Below are 17,822 nucleotides of genomic sequence, written 5' to 3'. Positions count from 1 at the left end.
AACCACCAATATCTGGGAAGCTCAAGGTTTGAAAACAAGGTAGGTAGGAACTAAAGAGACTGAGTCAATTAAGAGATAAAAGACTGTAAGAAATACGAATCACTAAGAAGCATCTCATGATGAAAAATGTATTAAACAGTTTTACAAGATGAGAAAAACTAAGGTTTCTCACAGGTATAATTTACTGAAGGCCACCAACACTGTACTGGTTACGTACAGGTTAACATCATACTGGTTACATATAGGTTAACACTGTACTAGTTACGTACAGGCTAACACCATACTGGTTATGTACAGGCTAATACCATACTGGTTACATACAGGCTAACACCACACTGGTTGTGTACAGGTTAACACCGTACTGGTTACATACAGGTAAACACCATACTGGTTACATACAGATTAACACCGTACAGGTTATGTATTGGTTAACATTGTGCTGGTTGTGTACAGGTTAACACTGTTCTGGAATGACACCCAATCACACAGCTTCAGTTCTGACTGGTATTATGATCATGTCCTCATGAAAAGTAAAAACCCCAAGCAGAATATCATAGCCGTGTCCTGTAGTGTTCACCAGTCTGACCACTTCCCCACCTCTAAGATTCTCTTCACCCCCACCTGTGTGGCTATTACACTGCATTGAAATTGTCTCCTTTTTCCCAACATTGGGCCACAAGCTAAGGAACTCCTGAGCTCCTTGGGGCTGTGGACTCAGGTCTTCATTTATACAGTGTATGCCAACACTAACACTGATGGCCCTTGACACTGTCGGAGACAAAACCCAAGACTCACACAGGCTGAGCAAGGCACTCCACCCTAAACTACATGCACACCATCACCTCCACCTCCACACACACCCAAACTGCTAGAGACAAAACCCAAGACTCACACAGGCCGAGCAAGGCACTCTACCATGCCTGCCCCCAAATCTACTGCTTGATACAGGCATTCCCCGCAAAGCACATCTTAACAGCGCTACTAACGAATGACATGAAAGAGAGATGACTAGGCCATTCTACACCAGCACAAGTCACATTCGGTCCCTTTTTTAGAAAATTCCTCAATTCAGACAGGAAATAAAACATAACCACAAATGATATCTTCCATTTGGAGGACCATGAAAGACGCGGGGAGTGAAATCCATTGCTGGGAACAACAGAGGATTATCAACAGGGGACATTTCCTTGTACTGGGTCGCAGCTGAAGCAGTCTCAGAATTACAACACACCAGCCAAACAAGCTTTACTATCTCCAGCCACACACTGCCGTGTGTGGTCAGGCTGGCTTGCCCTGAGAGAGCTGATCAGGCAGTACTATGGGAGGCATTCACAGGAAGTAAATGGGAACCCGTTCCAAAAGGACAAGGGAACCTCAGTGGGATGGACAAGAGGAAGGAGGGATGCTGCTTAGCTCTCCATCGCGGGAAGGACTTGCTGCTAGGCGTACTGAAGCTCTGCCGGGCTCCCCTCTGATGGAGGGAAGGAGGCAGCCTTTCAGAGCTCGATCTTCGCCTGTTCGTCTTCCTAAAGACTCTTTCGGAACACTCAACAGACAACGTTTCAAATATACCAAACACCTTCCCCAGAGAGCAGCCCAAGTGTGTTGCTCTGGGACAGAGTGCTTGCCTACATGTGCAAGGCTCTGTTTTGAGCTACTCGGTACCAAGTAAATATAAACTAAAAAATAAAAACAAAACAAACCATCCCTGCTTGCTCTCCAACCCCTCAGACAAGCTGGAATCACAAGGAGAAAGCGGGAAGGGTGGAATGGGAGTCCCAGTAAGGAGCAAGCACAAGTGAGACCTAGAATAGACCTACCTGGAAACAATTCATCCTCAGGCGAAGGCTCAACACCAAGGAACAGTGAGCTTTTACCTCACTGTGGGGACAGAGACAGCCTTCACCTCAGCACCACCATTTTCCTCTGGGAAATGAGAATGGGAGGGGCAGAAGCGACCTGAGCGGCTTTTTATAAGGGGCGGGGTTTGCAGTTCCCACCCCAACTTCTCTAGAGTGTCATTCAGCCTGATTTGCATAAGTGACCCTATGGGTTGCTTCTATTCAGGTAGGAGAAGACATGATTTTCATGACCCCTTACGCGACTGGAAGGTAACATCATGAGAAAGAAGGTACTGAGCAGAGCAGCCGGAACTCACTGAGAACTTCCTATGTACTGGGCACGGAGCCCCAGGAACTCCGTCAATGCAACCATTATCAGCCCATTTCTACAAATCAACGGCAGGCCAGAGAGCACCATGCTCAGGACACAAAGCTCCAAGCAGGACTTGAAAGTGGATGAGGAAGAACACACCTGTCATCCAGTGCTTCAGGCAATCTCAAGCTGGAACTCTACCTGGGCTAGCAAGATCCTGCCTCAAAAACACAAGCCACAGATAAATACTTAAGCAGGATTGAACCTAGAGTCTTGCCTTAGAATGCAAACATTTCTCCACTTGCTTAAGATCCTGTCTGAACAGGAAGATATTACATTTACTTCACTAGGGGAAGGGGTTGCAGCAGGGGTGGGGGTGGGGGGGTGTGAATAGACCTTAACTTGGTACCTTTTAGGTCACCAGAGGAAGTGTTGATTCTATTGACACAGTATTGGCCCATTCCTTTCATGTCCTCCCAGAAGCTTGTCTCTCTGGCTGAGGTTCACTGAAAACAGGTTGTGACATTCTGTCCAGGTGTGCCAAGAAGTCCTAGCTACAGCAAGGGCAAGAACAAGCCGGAGGCAGACTTCCTCTTGGGACAAGCTAGCTCTCGAGTTTCTACTCGGCTTCAATACTGAGACTGTCACTGTATACAAACTGGACAAGAATAGCGCGACAAGCAAGCCCTGAGTCTCAGGAGCCTGCAGGCCTGAGGCCACCCCCACAGGCGGGAAACCGGCTTTCAAGTCACTGTGGTTTCACAGTTCAGGGACACTGGGAAGAAATGCACTGTCCTCTCAGGGCATCCAGCAACATTAATGCCACCAGACAGGAAGAAGCAGGAAACCTGTGTCTTCAAGCAGAAAGGGGAAATGTCAAGGCTGCAGAAGCCACTGCCATCATCGAAGGAGACCTGTACCACCAAGCAGTCAGCCAGCACTCTGGGAGCTCCAGCGTTTGCCCTGCTGGCATGGCCTTGGCTGCCAGTGCCGAAAGCTGGAGCCAGCCGCAGCGGGTCTCAACTCCACCTGAGCTAACACATGGCTCCTTAATGCTCTGTGCCATGTGTTGATCTTGCAACAGAATGTGGGACAGAAGATTTAAGAGGCTGTGTGATGGGGGAAGGGCAGCCGATCACCTTACCTAAAGCCTTCTTAATCAGGCCTCCTCAGGTTCCCTTTAGGGGCTAGCTTTACCATCTATGGGGAGGGGGAGGGATTCCCCAAAATGGCAAAAACGGCAGTGTTCCAGCTTGAAGGGCTCAAAGGGGGATTCAGAGAGTGTAAGCAGAATACATACCCTCAAGCCCCACATAGTGGGCAAACGCCTTACCCCAAACTGACCTCCCTCAGGCTCTCACAAGTAGGGGTGCCAGCTGAGTACATCCAGGGGACCCAAAGGCTGGAAATGGGTGCCAAGGAAACGAAACAGACAGGAAGGAATGGGGAAAATTCAAATGGAAGTGACCACTGGGTCATGCCCCACCCCCAAGCCCCGAGTCAGAACAGTGACCTGCCAGGCAGTGCCCAAGCTAAGTGGAGAGGAGGCGGGGCAGGATGACCCCTGCAGACTTCCTCACACCCACAGCCGCCTCACTCCCTGGGCCTGCAAACGTTACTGCCATAAATCTCTCCTGCAGGTAGGGGAAACTGAGGCCTCCAGAACACATTGCTGGGCTCTCCCATACCCGGCTTTACCACCGCTCTAACCAGATTCTGCACTTGGATTTTTTTTTTTTCCACAGCTTTTACGTCTATCCAATTTCTCCCGATACGAGCACTGCCATTGCTGAACTCCAAAAGGAGATGAGGACAGTGAGTCCAGAGAGGGTTTATTTACTGCACCAGGAGGATCTGCGTCCTCCCTCTCCGGACTCATACCCTCACGGTCCTTCCCCGGACATCAGTGTGCGGCCACGAACCCTTCACTCCCACCCACCGCCCGCACCGCAGCTAGAGGGCGGGAGCATGGGGCCGCCCTGGGGATCCCCGGGATCTACTAGGTCCCCAGCTGGGACAGAGGCTGGGGACTGCGGTCAGCCGGCCCAGCCCCGGGGGCCAGGAACTTCTGGCCGCGCGGCCCCTACGGCCACCACAGCGCGCGTGCAGCTCCAGCCCGGGGTTCCCTTTCTTTGCCTGGCTCGCCGCGGGCGCGACCCCCCGGAGGCTCGGCGGTCACTCACCATATTACAGATGGAGGCGATGTTTCGGACAGTCATTAGTCTAAAGGTTGCAGCGATCACGCACCGCCATCTTTACCAGGGGAAAACGGGACTGTCCATGGTGGCGCGCAGCGAGGCCGGGCGGCGGCGAGGCGGCCTGGGGCCGGCTTGCAGTGGGGTTGGGCGAGAGAGGCCGGGCGGCGGCGAGGGCGGGGCGGCGGCGCGGGGCGGGGAGTGGCGGAGCGACGCAGCCGGGGCCGCGGCCCGCGGGAGGAGGAGCTCGGAGCCGGGAGCTGAACCGGGCTACGAGCACACCGCCCGTCCCGAGTCTCTCGCCCAACCCCGAAGGAAGCCAGCCGTTCTGGCTCCGCTGCCCCAGGATCCTGCGAGGCCGGCCCCGGACAAACCCAGCACCGCGGCCTCCCCCCCTGACCCAGGACTGGGCACTGGACACTGGCCGATCGCCCGCCCGGGACCCACACCGCGGGAACACTGGAGCTCTCGGTTCCGGATTTCCCTCTGCTTGCTCCTGCCGGCCTCTAACAAGCCTTAGGCTTTAGGGGTTGGCTAGGGGAGAATATGAGGATTAGGGGTGACTGTAATCCAACTTTAAAGTTTCTCGCCAAGGTTCTAGCCAGATGGCATCTGCCGGAACCCGAAAAGTAAAATACGACCAGGACATGGGCGTGGCCAGAAAGCCCTAGCCAGCGGTAACCCAGCAGCCTGGGAAAAGATCTGCCAGAAAGGAAAGAATTCCGGATCTAGGCAGACGCACTTGGGCGATTTGTGACATTAGCAGGTACAGAGGTTCTGAGCAGGACTAGAGGCTGTCCAGGAAAGATCAAAACAAAACTTCCGTATCCCCTCCCCAACTCGTGGAGCTCCCGATCTCAGCTTTGTGAGACAGATGATGTTTGAGTTTATGCACGTTCCTGCAGAGGCGGAGACCTCAGGCTCAGGATGCGAATGCGTATGTACCCCGCTTGAAGGATAAGTTCTTGAGAATTCAAAGAATCCAATTCAGACGCGGTGAACAATTGTGCAGACAAGGGTGCAGTTCCGTGCTTCCCACAGGGAAGCTGTGCATGTGGAACGTGATAAATTCCTGAACCAATGTGTTTCTGTGCCAAATTAAATTAGGAGAGAAATTAATATAATTGAAGGCAGCTTTATCTAGCCAAGAGTAACTTAGTAGGGGGAAAATAGGATTCCACACAAAACCAGTAAGAGCTGTCCATTGCTAATTCTTCTAGGACCTGGGTGGATATGAAAGACAAACAGTGCCGTCTGAAGGCTTGGGGATCAAGTGGATACTATGTTTTTCAGTGTATAGTAGGAGTAATATTCCTCCTCACGCCGAGTCAGCCTACCTAAATTTTATTTTCAATTTTCTTCACTGCTGTCAGTTATGGTATACTTTATGATTCCTTCAACTTCTACCAGGACTATGAGATAATAGACACAATAGCTCCATAAGGCTCAGAGAGCACGATCCGGTCCAGCTTCTGTGATATCCTAATGGTACGGATGAAGGTGAACTAACCTCAGCTGGGCACCGTTTTGGGAGAAGACATTGGTAAAAACACCCAAACTGTAACTGGCCAGAACATTGAGGCCCAGAAAAGCTTCACAGTCTGAGAAATGTCAGAAGCGGAAGGCCTTGGTTTCACAGGTGGTTCGTCCAAAGCTTTAAATATGCAAGTTTTTCTAGTGATAAAGTTTATGATTTCTTCCGATATGGGTGCGCTGATTGCCAAGCCTCCAGGATTTAAGACACAATTGACACAAACATGGGCCCCCTAAGTCCAATCCCCCCAGAACCCACCCTCCCCCCAAAAAGAAACATGATCATAGTGTATACATATCCCAGTGCGAGAGACACAGAACACCTGGGGCTTGTGTTTGCTGGCTAGAGAGTCTAGCCAAATCACAAGCTACGGGTTCAGGGACAGACCCTCTCTGTCTCAGAAAGTAGAGCGGATGAGCTAGAGAGATGGCTGGAAGATTAAGACTACAAACTGCAGCCGGGCCGGGCGGTGGTGGCGCACACCTTTAATCCCAGCACACTGGAGACAGAGGCAGGCAGATCTCTGTGAGTTCCAGGAACCTTGTCTTGGAAAAACAAACAAAAAAAGAGCGTAAACTGTAAACTGCTGTTCCAGAGGACCAGAGTTCAATTCCCATCACCCTGTGGGGTGGTTCACAAACACCAACTTCACACTTGTGACTTCAGCTCCAAGGGATTCCCAGGTTTCTGATGTTTATGAACCCTGCATTATGTGCATACACCACCTACACACACACACACACACACACACACACATCCACTGTTACAAATAAATCTTCAAATGAAAGAATAAGGAATTGAAAAAGATACCAACATCAACCCCAGGCCTTGGCACACACATGCACGCACTCACACATAACCATATACATGTTTACACACAAAAACACCATTGGCAGTGAGAACGGACCAGCACCTGGCTCCTGGATGCTGTGCCAACAAGAAAAAGGATTCTTTGCGTGCTCTCTAGCCACCTAAAACTAAGTACACAGTGTAGACATGCCAGTTGAAATATGAAGGTGGTGTCGTACAATCCAGCACTTGAGAAACTGACTCAGCAGGGCCCCTAGACATTCAGTGCCCACCTGGTCTGCGTAGTGAGCACCAGGCTAGTCAAGGCTGGGTGGAAAGACCCTGTCCCAACCTCAACCTCTGCAGTGGAGAAAAAAAGTTGAAACTCAGGCTGTGGGTTTGTCAGCAAATCAATTGAACATAGCAGAGTTTATCCAACTCATGAATGATTAAATGTGTTTTTACAGTTGGAGAGGGTTGGTATTCACAAGTCTCGATTACAGACGGCTTGGGTTGAAGAAGAGTTGTAACCTTAGCTTCATTCGGTGAGGAAATATTACTCACAGGTGGGCGGAGATGAAAATCTTGAAAATGGTGTCTGGATGAGGAGGGAGTGTTGAGGGAAAGAATTCTACATGGAGGAAGCTGGTATGAGATTCACAGGGAGGACAAGAATAGCCAGTAGATGGAAAGACGGCCTCCAGGCCAACGTCAGCCTAACTGGATCAGAGCAAGGCGGCCGCTCTGTAGTGTGCTCCTTACGTACAGCGAGATCCCTGGACCAGCACTGCTGTCAGCTAGGATGTGGTTAAGACCCTGCCTCGGCCGACCACTGTGCTGGAATTTATGACGGGCCTGCCCCGGAATCTTTGTTTCTTCCAGTGGCCACTGCTGGACCTACTCTGGGAACTTAGCCTCTCCCGCGTTTGACCCTAGGGTTCAGGTACATCTTACCTTGTACCTAAAGGCAGAGGGAAGTCTCAAGAACCAACTCCAGGGACTGATTTGTTCAATAAAGAATCAGCCCTGGGACTTCATGTGCAGTGTGAGTACTGGCACATGTACTACACATGATTACATGTGTAGTCGTGTGTGTGTGTGTGTCTGTGTGTGTTTAGGCATGGTTAATATTGTGTGTCTCTCTCAGTCATTCTCCACTGTATTTTTTGAGACAGGGTCTCTCACTGAAGCTGGAACTCACTAATCTGGCTAGGCTTGCTGGCCAGTGAGCCCCCAGGGACCCTTTGTTTCCCTAGTGCTGATGTTACAGATGTGTGCTAACATGTTCATCTTGGCACGTGGGTGATAGCAATCCAGACTCGGGTCCTCATGCATTCATCGCAAGCACTTTTTCCTATGAGGCAATGTTCCCCAAATGCATTTGCCTTGTTTTTGAAGACAGGGTCTCATTATTAGCCCAGGCTGACCTCAAACGTGAGGCAGTACTACCCCCAGCCTTCCACATGCTGGGATTACAGAAGTGAGCCAACACCATGCACAGTTTGTAGTTCTGATACTTTGGTGAAAAAAAAAACAGGTCCTGTTCCTGTTCCTGATGCTGCAAAGCTGGTGGGATGTGAAGCCAACATAGGAAAATGGTCCCGAGGTATGGAGGAGAGACCATATCTACTGCTGCCAGATCCAAATCCTGTACTTTTCAGTAACCCAAACCAGTGAAATCATTCTTTTCCCTGGCTAGTTCAAATTGGGCACCTGCCACTGGAGACTGAAGGAATCCTAATTCCATCAGTATCTTCTGGCTTTGGGAACTTAGGAAGCTCACTCTGAAGCTGCCCTGTTCCTGCTTCTTCTGTTCTCTGCCCTCCAACCAGACAGCTGAAGGTCTGCTTCCTAGGATGCTCCTCCCCCACCCACAGCTCCACTAATCCTCCTTAGAAAGGAAGGCACAGGGGACTGGAGAGATGGCTCAGTGGTTAAGAGCATTGCCTGCTCTTCCAGAGGTCCTGAGTTTAATTCTCGGCAACCACATGATGGCTCACAACCATCTGTAATGAGGTCTGGTGCCCTCTTCTGGCCTGCAGGCACACACACAGAAAGAATATTGTATACATAATAAATAACTAAATAAATAAATAAATGAATAAAAGGAAGGCACAGTCTGTCTGTTTTGCCCTCATGTTACACTTGAGGAACCGTGCGTTGTCCATGGGAACCATTATCCCTGAACCCTCATTCATCCAAACACTGGACACCCCTGCATACAGCCTGCGAGCAGCACTGGCAGCTTGGGACAAACCAAGACCGATGGGTGCTGGAGCTGTTCTGGTTCTAGCATTTGTGGGAGCTGTTTAGGAAAGTTTCTGCTACTTTTGGGGTACTGTTAGCATAAGGAAAGGCCAGCTTTGGTAGGACCATCACATCAGAAGTCTGCCAATGCAGTGGTTCTCAACCTGTGGGTCGAGACCTCTTTGGGGGGCTTTCATGGGGTCACCTAAGACCATCAGGAAACACAGATATTTACATTGTGAGCCATAACAGTAGCAAAATTACAATTATTACGTAGCCATAAAAATAATTTTATAGTTGGGGGGGTCACCACACATGAGGAACTGTATTAAAGGGCTGCAGCCTCGGGAAGGTTGAGAGCCACTGCTCTGAGGGAATGACTGCATCTGACATCATGCTGCCGTTCCTCATGTATTTCCCCGTGCTCTCGGAACAATCAGCCTATTTCCACGGTCACTGAAGGACTTCTGGGCTAGATAGGGATGTGATTAGACCTTTATTTGATTCGCTGTAACTGAAAATGCATGGCTCTGATGGCTTCCCTGGGTGAAGGGCACTGAAAATGCTCCAGGTGAAGCCGATTAGAAATCTGAGCCGGCTAGGGAGATGGCTCAGTGAGGAAAGCACTTGCCGGGTCGATGTGAGGACCAGAGTTCAGATGGCCAGAATTCACACAAATGCCACATGAGCCTAGCAGCCCACCTATGACCAGCACTCAGAAAAGAGAGACCGGAGAAGGCTAGACTAATCAAAGCTGGTGAGCTCTGGGTTCAACCAGGATACCCTACCTCAAAGTCAGGCAATCAAGGAGACTCCTGATGTCGACTCTGGGCCTGCATATACACATGTGCACATATGTACATACACACATGTATGTGCCCATACATAAACACACAGACACACTAAAATAAACAGGCATCTGAGAGGGTCCCAGAGCTGACAGTGGCCAGGATGTAGAGAAGCAGCCATGATCAGTAGGGTGGGGTAGACAGAACGAAAACCCTTGCCTGGGGTGGAAGACAGGACCAGCCCAGATTTCTAACTAGAATAAAGCATGTGCCACTTTTATTTTTACTACGTGTATGGGTTTTTTTTACTCACATATATGTCTGTCCTCCACATGCATGCCTGGTGCCCATAGAAGCCAAAAAAAGGCACTTAATCCCCTGGAGCTGGAGATCCCGGCAGTTGTGAGCTGACATGTGGGTGCTGGGAATTGAACCCAGGTCCTCTGGAAGAGCAGCCAGTGTTCTTACAGCCGAGCCGTCTATCGAGCTTCCCGCAACACTTTTATTTATTTTGATGGAAAATGCTAAAGGTAAGACTCAGGTGAGGGTGATTAGGAGCATGGCTCAGGTGTGGGCTTTGTGGCTAAGCAGTAAGTGTTTGAATCATTAATCAAAGGAGCCTTTCACTGTGAAAGTCTAAGGGTAGGAAAAACCTTCACTGGAGAAGTCAGTCTGAGAGTAACTAATGTATAGATAATAATGGAGGACATGCAACTCTGGAGGAACTTGCCCAGGAGACGGTAGAACAGAAGGCGAAGGGGATGCTCAGAGGGCTCCGCCACGCAGGAGAAGAGGACCTGGGGAAACTAGGAGAACCTCTGAAACAGGGAAGGCAACGGCTGGCAGTGTGATAGAAACAGTATTTAAAGACAGAGGGACTATAAACTGTACCAAATACAATAATAAAATCAACATATCCTACGACCTGGCACACATCACAACCAGCAGGTATAAAATCAACATATCCTTCCACCCAGCACACACCACCACAGCCAGCAGCTGCATAATAATACCAGATAAATAATAATGGTGACTATCATCTCTTTCCAAACAGGCTCTAAGATACACGTCATCTTCACAGTTCTCTGAGAAAGGTGGTATTAAATGCTGTGTTTGGGGAGAAAGAGCCGAGGCTCAGGAAATTTACGAAAGTTACCCAGAGCCCGTGTGTGGTGGCGCAGGCCTTTAATGGCACACACCTTTAATCTCAGCACTTCTGAGGCAGAGACAGGTGGATCTCTATGAGTTTGAGGTCAGCCTGGTCTACACAGTGATTTCTAGTTCAGTCAGGTCTACATAGTAAGATCTTGGGAAGAAAAGAAAGGAGAAGAAACCCAGAGTCAGGTGTGGGGGGTTAACTTCATGGATAAAGGGGCCTACTGCCAAGCCTGACCCCTAAGATCCACACAGAATAAAAGAAACTAACTCCATAGGTTGTCCTCTGACACCCAAACATATACAGAAAAAAAGGGGAGAAGGCGGTTGGGAGACAGGGAGGAGAGAGAGAGAGAGAGAGAGAGAGAGAGAGAGAGAGAGAGAGAGAGAGAGAGAGAGAGAGAGAGAGAGAGAGCAGAACCATGCAAACATCAACTCTAAAAGGTGTTCACTTGAGGGGGTAGTTTGGGCAGAAGGTTAGGACAAGATCAATGTGGGAAATGGTTGTAAGAAAAAAGGAAAGGAGACAACAGACTCTGAAGGCGTTTGGCTGTGAGGAGAAGGAGGGTCACAAAGTAAACAATGGAAGAGCTCAAAAATACCTTCAATGAGGGGTTTCTTCCTGACTGACCTGGCTCTGCTGCCCCCTTTCCAAGCCCATCACCCCCACTCCACACTTCCAGGCCTGCCGCCCACACTTGCCCCTACCATCTTGTGCTTCAGGTCCACACATTCCTCAAAACTTGCTGCCAACAGGGAAGTCTTCCTGGTTAAGTGGCCGAAGCCTTCATGGGACGACCTCAGATGCTTCAAGGCCAATATCCTACCAGAAACACCCTGCTCACTCCGTCTCAACCGAAGCACTCACCATCTGACTTTCCTGAAGAGGGTCTCTCTCCTCCAGGTTCTGGTCGGAATTAAGTAGAACTGGAGGCCCTGATAGAAAAGGGAGGGCGGGGTTTGACAGGTGTGTCTGCCTGAGAAAGCTGAACCAGGCCGGCTTCTGTAGAAGTCAGGCTTCCTGAAAAAGCTTGACCGTAAAATTAGGAGAACTCTCAAGCAGAAGTCCGGAGGAGGTGAGGGAATCAGTGGGCTTTCCATTCATTTGTTTCTTTTGTCAAGGTTGTCAGTGTGGGAGACCATGACTGGGTTTCTCATCTGACAGGAAAGGCATTGGGCCTGGTGGCAGGGTCTATACACCAGAAATGTAGGAGGGCTGCAAAGAAAGGCAGCATGTCCAAGGCTTACCTGGGCTGCATAGTCAATCCAAGACCAACCTGGGCAGCTTAGCAAGAACCCTGAATCCAAAGAAAGGCAAAAAGGGGCAGGGCGTGGGCTATGGTTCAATGCTGGGGCGCTATGTGGGCATGGGTTCGCTCCCAAGCACTTTGGGGGCACGTGAGGCTCACCCTACTAGGAGCCGCTGTGCTACTGTGTGCCCTGCGAGCATCTATCCAAATGCTGGTCAGTGATCACTGTCACACAGGGCCAAAAAATGTCATCACTATGGACTCAACAGCCTCCGAGGGCTGCAATGAGTTAATGAGCATGCTCTCCAGGCACCATGGACTCTTTTTTCTCGGAAGATATCCCTCCGCCCACTTTTGTCACGTGGTGTTTGTTGACCTCCATTGAAAACAGCTTGGTTTGTCTTCTCCGTTTCACTTATGGAAACTGCCAGGACTTACAGCCTGCCTGACCTGTTATTTCGCTCTTAAATGTTTATACAAGTATTCTTGAGCTTCAAAAGCATATAATAATAATAATAATAACAACAACAACAACAACAATAAATAGTAGGTAGACTGGAGGTGTGGCTTGGTGGTACTTATCTTGCCTGATACCTAGCACTGAAAAAAATTAATAAATAAATACAGGGCTGGAGAGATGGCTCAGTGGTTAAGAGCATTGACTGCTTTTCCAGAGGTCCTCAGTTCAATTTCCAGCAACCACGTGGTGGCTCACAACCATCTGTAATGAGATCTGGCGCCCTCTTCTGGCAAGCACATGGAGGCAGAATGTTGTATACATAATAAATAAATCTTTAAAATAAATAAGTAAATACAAAGATAGTCTAATTATGTTCTAGGACATTGGTTCTCAACCTGTGGGTCATGACCCCTTTGACAAATTTCTATCTCCAAAAAATATTTACATTACAATCTGTAACAGTAGCAAAATTACAGTTATGAGGTAGCAAAGAAAATAATTTTATGGTTGGGGGTCACCACAACATGGGGAACTGTATGAAAGGGTCGTAGCATTAGGAAGTTGAGAACCACTGGGCTAGGGAGTAGTAATTAGGAGTCATTTGATAGAAATCAATGTAAAAACAATAGGCTTCAGCTCCCAGATAGAGTGGATTCTTACAGGTTATTACAACATTGAAGAACTTGTCATAGCTAAGTAAAAAGATTGTGCATCTTGTGCTTTTATTTATTTATTTATTTATTAGGGGTTTTTTTTTTTTTTTTTTTTTTTGGAGACAAGGTTTCTCTGTGGCTTTGGAGCCTGTCCTGAAACTAACGCTTGTGAACCAGGCTGGCCTCGAACTCACAGAGATCCACCTGCCTCTGCCTCCCAAGTGCTGGGATTAAAAATGTGCACCGCCACCGCCTGGCTGCGTCTTGTGCTTTTGATGTTTACTTAAGACACAACAGACAGGATACTGGAGTGCTGATAAAAACAGACACACCTGTGCGATGGCCACCCAGGTGAGGGCACAGAATAGTACCCATCACTAGGATACCCAATCCCTTTCCCCCAGGCACCCCTCCCATCCCAGCCGTTCTTCCATTTCCCCGGGAAACCCCTTCCTCTTCTCCAATGCCATAGCTTGACTTTATGTGCATTTTAGCTTGTACATTTCCATAAAAAGTGTAGTTTGTGCTTTCGTTTCTTTTCCTAAATATATTTATGAGATTCATTCGTGTTGTTCAAAAAAGCCATGGTTCTGGGCTGAGCCACAGTGGTAGAGCACTTGTCTACTATATGGCAAGGCCTGGAATTTCATCCCTAGAATAAAAATAATAGCTATAATCAGTTGGTTTCCAATGCTGCACAGTATTCCACTCTATTATTCAAAATCTCCTAACGCATTTACAATAGATTTGGGTGTTACGTTTTGTTTTTTCTACCTTGACCTCATCACCAAAAATGCAGCTGGCACTGTGTATGTCCTTCAATGCACAGGGACACACGTCTGCTTGCTATCTACCTCATGAGTATGAACGTTGGGAGACGATGTGAAACTGGTGTTGAGGTGATCCCGTTAACTTACCACCAGCAGGACATCAGAGTTCTCTGTCCCACAGTCTCCAGGGACTTAGATAACGGCTGAATAATGAATTCTAGTGAATTGCAGAACAGTTATGTTCACTGTGTAATTTGTTTGAACACTATTTTAATAAAAAAAATTGTGGGTTTCCTTATAGCACAATAAGGTGAACCATAGATAATAATGCTCCTGAATTTATTTTTGGTCAGCACGTAGAAGACTAAGGCAAGAGGAATTTGAGTTCCAGGCCAGCTTGGACCGTTGGCAGTGGCCCCATAGCATCCTATTCCCTTTCCTCCTGGTCTCAATACAAAACATCAACACAGATTTGAAGCCACTAGGGAGCCAAGGATTCATTTAACATCTCCTTGGAACTAAATGAGATGGACAGGTAGGGCTGTAGCTGAATGGCAGAGGGCTGCCTGGAGGCTGTGGGTTCAATTCCCAGCATTGAAAACTGGAAAAATAAAATAGATGCTAGACAAAGTAAGTCAGCAACTATAAACAGCAACAGAGAAACAACCAACTTTTTAAAAAATCAAATAAAAAAGACTGGGTGAGTAAGCAGTTTAAGATCACTGCCTGCTCTTCCAGGGGAGCTGGGTTTGATTCCCAGCGTTCATGTGATGGCTCACAACATCTGTAACTCCAGTCCTGTGGAATCTAACACCTTCTTCTGGCTTTTGTAGGCACCAGGCACACAAGTGCTATACCCACAAACACACACACACACACACACACACACGCAGATAAAACACCCATACACATAAAATAAAAATAACTTTACATTAAAAAATAAAGAATAAACTAGAATAACTAAGCATGGCGTTGAGATTCATCTAACTCAACCAAGTTAAAACTGGAATTTCAGTGTTCAGAGCCTTAGCAGCAGCAGGCGAGCCACAGTTAGAAGTTCAGCTCACACAATTACAGCCTCCCAGAGTTACTCCCCGACATGGCTTTTCTTACGTTTTCTCCAGAAACTCAGTTTAATGTCTCAGTGTTTGGGTCCTTTTTAAAAGGTACTCAGCTAACCATGAGAAAGACTGCTTGGTCTGTGTGTTGTAACTGTATAGCCATGCTTTCTCTCCCTAGATAATTAGCAGACAACTCTATGCTGAAATCCAATCCTAGCAGAACATACTATCTGCCTATCTCTTCAGAAAGACCAGAGCAGTCTGTTTAAATCCCCACTGCTTTCTCCAACAACAAGTCAAGGCTTAGAGCGCTGGTTCTCGACCTTCCTAACACTGCGACCCTTTAATACAGTTCCCCAGGTTGTGGTGACCCCCCAACCATAAAATTCTTTTATTGCAACTTCATAACTGTAATTTTGCTACTGTCATGAATTGTAATGTTATTAACTGCTATGCAACCCCTGGGAAAGGATCATTTGAGCCCCACAAGGGGTCACAACCCACAAGTTGAGAAACACTGACTTAGAATCTTATAAAACAATCCCTGTAAATATGCTGCCCCCTTTCATTTGATGAGTATTAACCTTGTAGCAGGACAACCTTCCCAGACCATAACATTGGCCCACAATCCTTAGTGAGTTTTGAGGGACCAGGCTTGAGTGATCCATTTCATTCTGAGCTGCCAGGTGGCAATGGCTCCCATCCACAGAAGCCTGACTTCCGGTTCCTAACCCTAAAACATTCAACTTGTCCCTACAAGGTCCATGACTTGAGTCTGTGATAATGACTTTGACAAGTCTGCTATACCGCAACTTCCACTCTTCTCTAAAATGTTTCTCTTCTATTAGTTTTTGGTATTAAAGTATTTCAGTCCCCTAAGTCTAAAGCTCTAAACTGATGGCCGACAGACAGATCCGGTGTAACTGTTGCTGTGTTTAAGAGCCATCTGAATCAATGGCAACGATCTCAGATAGAATGAGTTCACATGAGATTATCACAGTCAAGCCCAATGGTCCTGTAATCCCAGCACTTGAGAAGTAGAGGCGAGAGGATCCAGCCGTTTACTGCCAGTCATGACCACATAATGAGTTTGAGGCTAGCCTGGGCAACAAGATGCATGATCTCAGAAGACAATTTAAAAAGCAAAGCAAACATCAAAACCTCAGATTATTGACCAAGGAGGATAGTTCAGTCAGTAAAGTGTTTGTCCTGTGTCCTAGTTAGGGTTTCTATTGCTGTGAAGAGACACCATGACCATGGCAACTCTTATAAATGAAAACATCTGACTGGGTTGGCTCCCTTACAGTTTCAGAGGTTCAGTCCATTATCATCATGGTGGAGAGCAGGGCAGCGTGCAGGCAGACATGGTACTGGAGAGGTAAGTAAGAGTCCTTGCAGGCAACAAGAAGTTGACCGAAACACTGAGTGGTATCCTGAGCATAGGAAACCTCAAAGCCCGCCCCCACAGTGGCACACTTCCTCCAACAAAGCCACATTTCCCAATAGTGCCACTCCTTATGAACTTATGAGAGTCAATTATATTCAAACTACCACATCCTGCAAGCATGGGGTTCGTAGTTCAATCCCCAGAGCACACTTTAACAAAGCCTGGCACGGTAGCAAGTCCCTGGAACCCTAGCACTAGAGCATCAGAGGCAGGAGGATCCCTGGGAGTCCCTAGCAGACAGCCTAGCCTACCCGGCAAGCTCCAGGCCAAAGACAGACTGTCTCAGAAACAAGGTGGGCAGACCCTGAGTAACGACGCAAGAAGCTGACTTATGTCTCTCCCGCATGCATTGAGACAAATGTGTGCATACACACAAGAACACACATATACACAATAAATAAACAACAAAAAAAATCACGTTATCAGTGTCTTTGAGCTATCAAAAGCTTTAGCCATTCAGGGTTCACATTCCTGGCTGTGGCCAGGAGTAGCTGAGCAGAGTGGCCTCCTTCAAGAGCGACATGTCTCCTTAACCCACCACAATCTTTTATCCAGGCCTCCTCGCCTGCTATGTGACCTTCTTGGCAACAATAGGCATTTTGGTTTCCAAACCCCGACCTGAGTCAGTCTCCCTAAGGCCAGGTTTCTGCCTGGACACAATGTCAGGACATTAGCAGCAACTAAAGACGCTCAAACTGGCCAGTTGTAATTTTAACCCCTGCAAGGCCCTGGTGGAGTGCCCAATCCTTTTGTTGCTGCCCTTTCTGTGTGCTGGGTGTTGGCAGGACTTCTCTGCCACACACCGGAACTGTGCCCATTGGAGAGTACCAGGACTTCTTAATCCCTAGGAACCTTTTCCGCATCCTTCTTCGGAAGCACATGCTGAGAAAATTGCCGGGAGATGTGATCTAGCTCTCTCTGATGAGCAAGAAACACAGCTGACGAGGAGATCTGTACATCTGAAGCTTTTTTCCCTAAGCATCACATTTTCCCTCTGTGAGTCAATGCATTCAACAATGCTATTTAAAATTCAATAACTAAAGACAAATGAAACTATAAAAATGGAACATCTTTTATGGAAAGCCGGCTAAATACATGTTTTGTTCAAAATGTCAAGCATTAGAAGACTTAAATAAGATATGGAAAGCGTGTTCCCTAGGGGAGATGAGCAGTTCAGAACGCGAGTGGATGACAGCAGTGCAAATTCAAACTTCAGACACAAATGCAAGAAGGCGTGTATTACCTGCTGAGATGGCAGAAACCGAGAAGGGGCGGGGACCTCTGCGGCCAGAGGGAGGGTAGCGCAAGAAGTGACAAAG

General features: G+C 48.0%; 1 protein-coding gene across 1 annotated transcript in view; it reads right to left on the bottom strand.

Moving 5' to 3' along the window:
• The window catches only part of Usp46 (ubiquitin specific peptidase 46), a 74,339-nt gene extending 69,853 nt beyond the window's left edge, over positions 1–4,486 (bottom strand). The window contains exon 1 of the mRNA XM_038341749.1: positions 4,338–4,486. Within this exon, the coding sequence (XP_038197677.1) occupies positions 4,338–4,373 (36 nt within the window). The 5' untranslated portion in view covers positions 4,374–4,486. The remainder of the gene's footprint in view (positions 1–4,337) is intronic.
• Between the last annotated feature and the right edge of the window lie 13,336 nt (positions 4,487–17,822).

This window comes from Arvicola amphibius, chromosome 1, assembly GCF_903992535.2.
Source record: "Arvicola amphibius chromosome 1, mArvAmp1.2, whole genome shotgun sequence".
Classification (NCBI taxonomy): domain Eukaryota; kingdom Metazoa; phylum Chordata; class Mammalia; order Rodentia; family Cricetidae; genus Arvicola; species Arvicola amphibius.
This window is presented reverse-complemented; position numbering and strand designations above follow the sequence as displayed.